The sequence below is a fragment of the Hevea brasiliensis genome, chromosome 15 (genome assembly GCF_030052815.1).
Source record: "Hevea brasiliensis isolate MT/VB/25A 57/8 chromosome 15, ASM3005281v1, whole genome shotgun sequence".
Lineage (NCBI taxonomy): Eukaryota > Viridiplantae > Streptophyta > Magnoliopsida > Malpighiales > Euphorbiaceae > Hevea > Hevea brasiliensis.
Window position 1 is genome coordinate 56,162,381 of NC_079507.1, and position 3,383 is coordinate 56,165,763.

At 31.3% G+C, this 3,383-nt stretch overlaps 1 protein-coding gene across 1 annotated transcript; it reads right to left on the reverse strand.

Moving 5' to 3' along the window:
- Positions 1-935: 935 nt before the first annotated feature.
- LOC110664992 (B3 domain-containing transcription factor VRN1-like) lies at positions 936-2,605 on the reverse strand. Its single transcript, XM_058136914.1, has 4 exons — positions 2,471-2,605; positions 1,714-2,299; positions 1,449-1,636; positions 936-1,372 (listed from the first exon to the last, which is right to left on the reverse strand). The coding sequence occupies exons 1-4, from the start codon at positions 2,597-2,599 to the stop codon at positions 1,106-1,108; spliced, it is 1,170 nt and encodes a 389-aa protein (XP_057992897.1). The 5' UTR covers positions 2,600-2,605; the 3' UTR covers positions 936-1,105.
- Positions 2,606-3,383: the final 778 nt, after the last annotated feature.

Genomic DNA, 3,383 nt, shown 5'->3' on the forward strand with positions numbered 1-3,383 from the left:
CTTTCCTTGCGAACATTTAAATGTGGATTCACCATATATCTTGTATTTTGTGTATATGGTAAACTGAGTTTAGGCAAGAAAAATTCATCCATAAAAGAAAATTTTGTTTAGACTCGGTCTATTATGAATTCAAGGCGCAATTATGTGAAAGTTTTGTATTTAATAAATGAGTTTCACCGTATATTTTGTATCTTGAATCATAATAAACAAAGTCTAAATAATTAACTTTAAAAATATTACAATTTATCCCAAAGTTAAAAAGCATAATTGAAATAAAAATTTTGTGATCTTAAATTAGTTGACTATATATACATATTTTTTTTTCCAAAATATTGAGCATCTCAATTTGCTCTCATATTAGAAATGTGAGATACAGAAATCAAACTATTTAACATTTATTTATGAGTTATTAAATGCCTTCTTTCATATATTTTCTTTTCCTTTTTATTAATTTCTAGTTGTTCCCCCCTTAAATCAAAGCTAACATTATACAAATTGATGATGATAAAATAAATTATTAGGTGGGGTGGGATAAGCTCATTATATGTGGCTCACATTCATTGGTCTCTCTCTATATACAAGTATATATAGTTTGATAATATAGTGTCAGGGTCCTTCCCAAAAGAAAATATCATAAAATATAAGTTTAGAGTAGCAAGAAATTAAATTTGATAGAGAGATGATCAAGCCAGGTAAGCTGCTGTTCTACCGTCATTTTATCGACACTAGCTCTCTACTTCATCCTATTAAACATACTAAACAATCTATGATTCTCATCTTGGTAAAATTGTCAAAATTTTATTAAGGAACCTGTCTCTTTCCTGAACTTATGCGTGTGTATTTATCTTCTATAAAGAAAGTTCTATGAATTTATTGTCAAAAGTCATTGATAAAACCCAAAAGAATTAAGACACCACAAGACACTTTAGAGCATCATCACCTCCCAGCAGCATTCTAATAAGTTACATGAACTAATTCCAAATGAGCATGACAGATTGAAGCTTTTGAATAATCAAAATCTGAGATCCTAGTAGTAATCCTATAACAGCAAACAGAACCCAAAAAGAACATAACCACTGTGCATATCCTTATTAAGCAGACAAATTTACTCCAAATACGCATGAAATACTGAAACTTTCAGGGCAACATTCTTCTTCTGGATCAGCTCAAAGAGACACACATCTTCATCCCCAAATTCATTGTCCCTGAAAAATTCAGCCCAGCCCCCTATTAAACTCAAACTCCCACCTCTCCAGCAGCAAGTGGTATGGATTATCCACTCTCTTATCCACTCTTCTCCATCAGAATCCTGAACTTTGATAATCTCATAAATATTATGCAGAAACCTCTTAGCAAATTCTGAAGGCACATGCTGCAAAATTCAAGAACAAAATTTAAAATAAGTACATTAGAAAAGTGAAACTCCAAGAAATATAACCAGGTAATACCATTGTATTTTGGCCTACAAGATGTTGCCCCACGATAACCAGAAAAGCTGGATTTTTTGGCTTGCACTCCATTGCTGCATCCACCGCTTTCTTGCTTTCTGGGGATACTTTTGATAATGTTACATAAAAGTTTTTACTTGTAAAGATGTTTCCTTCTTCTTCACATTGTAGTGACAAGTCAATTCCATCTGCAAAAATAATGAATTAATATTTAGAGTGTGGATTCATAATAACACAACAATAAAGAAAGAATTCACATGATTGCCTTGGTTCGAGTTATTTGCATTGCCTAAGTCTTCCATTTTACAGTTTTTGCCCTTTCTCTGGTATTCTTGCGGAAACTTTCGTTTCTCTGCAGAAGTAGCATGCTTGAAACTCTTGTTAATTCCCAGATGGCCAGAACCTAAAACAGGTCTACTCAGATTCTGCGGTGGTGTAGTGTAGTCCCTTTTCTTGGAACTTGCCCCTTTTCTTGAATTTGGATGTGGAGTAGAACTCAAAATCTCGACGGAATCATCATCTTTCATTTCATCCTCATTGAACAGCGGCTGTTTCCTAATGTTACTAGGTTCTTCCTTACGTGTTCGTTCAATGCATGGATATCCAATCTCAAAAACATATTCATCGAATATAGAAACATGGAAATTCGACATACCAATATAGTTGAATATTAAAAGCCATCCATTACGGACAGAATAATATTCTACAAATTCATGCCAACCATCATCAAACCAAATGATCATCTCCCCTTTTGTTAAACCCACTTCCCAAATAAGGCCATTAGATGCAATGAGCTTAGCTACATCAGAGAGCTCATCCCCATATTTCCTCACAAACATCAATGGTAGGTTCTGCAAGTATTCAGAATTAACTATACTTCAGTAGATGAGCATAATCTCAAGATTCCAAAACCAGAGACAGCAAGAACAACAAAAATATATGCAAGATTTCTCATATGTTAAAACCCAAATCAGTAACCATTTTCATGCATCTGAATTAAAGAAATTATGCATGTGATTTACCAGCTTCTTGTCTTCGATGGTACTTGCACGTATTTTGCTGAAGAAACTACTCCAAGATCTCTCCACTCTACTTGTCGACTGCCTGCAGCGAGGCCTCCCACAGGATCCCATTGAAGGTCTGGATACCATATTGTAGGCAACTCCCGTCTAATAGCACTTAGAATTGATTATTAACATAATTCTTTTTTGGTTGTAACGATAATTAATTCATCTTGAATATTACAGATTGCTTAATTGGTGAATTATAATTAAGATAGAGTCAAATTTAAGAAGAAGAGTCTTCTCCTTTTCCCTATGTCTTTAGTATCTCTTATTAGTATTTAATTTAATATCAACAATACTATGCGGATCAAGTTGATCCGAATCAAGAGGGATATATTAGTATTTTTCACCTTTTAATTATACTCATTAATATTTAATAATTAAATATTATAGTGTAGTGATAATAAAAACCTTAAGTGTGAAAGGGTGATTTTTTTTTTTATTGATTATAGAGCAACATTGATTATGGAGCAACATTAATTAAAGTGATCATGTTTTCAAGTTTGGTTGTTAGGATCAAACCGGTTCAATTTGATTAGTTTAAGCATAAATCTAACTGGTCAGATTTAAATCAGACCAACTCTTTACTATGAATAATAATAATAATAATAATAATAATAATAATAATAATAATAATAATAATAATAATAATAATAATTTGTTGAAGAGAGGACTTAAACCCTCAACCTCTCAGTATATATCAAAAGCTGTTACTATTTAAATAACATTAAATCTTTATTTTTTTAATTTAATATATATATATATACACACACACACCAATATCAACATTTATTAAATAACTATATAAAATATATTAAAATCAACTATTCTATTAATTTAATATATATTTTATTTCATAAATGTATATATT

Excerpts from the sequence above, each read along its gene's own strand:
- LOC110664992 (XM_058136914.1), bottom strand. The coding sequence starts at position 2,599 with ATGGTATCCAGACCTTCAATGGGATCCTGTGGGAGGCCTCGCTGCAGG. Across the intron at positions 2,300-2,470 it reads CCATCGAAGACAAGAAGCTG|AACCTACCATTGATGTTTGT; the intron begins GTAAATCACATG and ends GAATACTTGCAG. Across the intron at positions 1,373-1,448 it reads TTGTAGGCCAAAATACAATG|CATGTGCCTTCAGAATTTGC; the intron begins GTATTACCTGGT and ends TGAATTTTGCAG.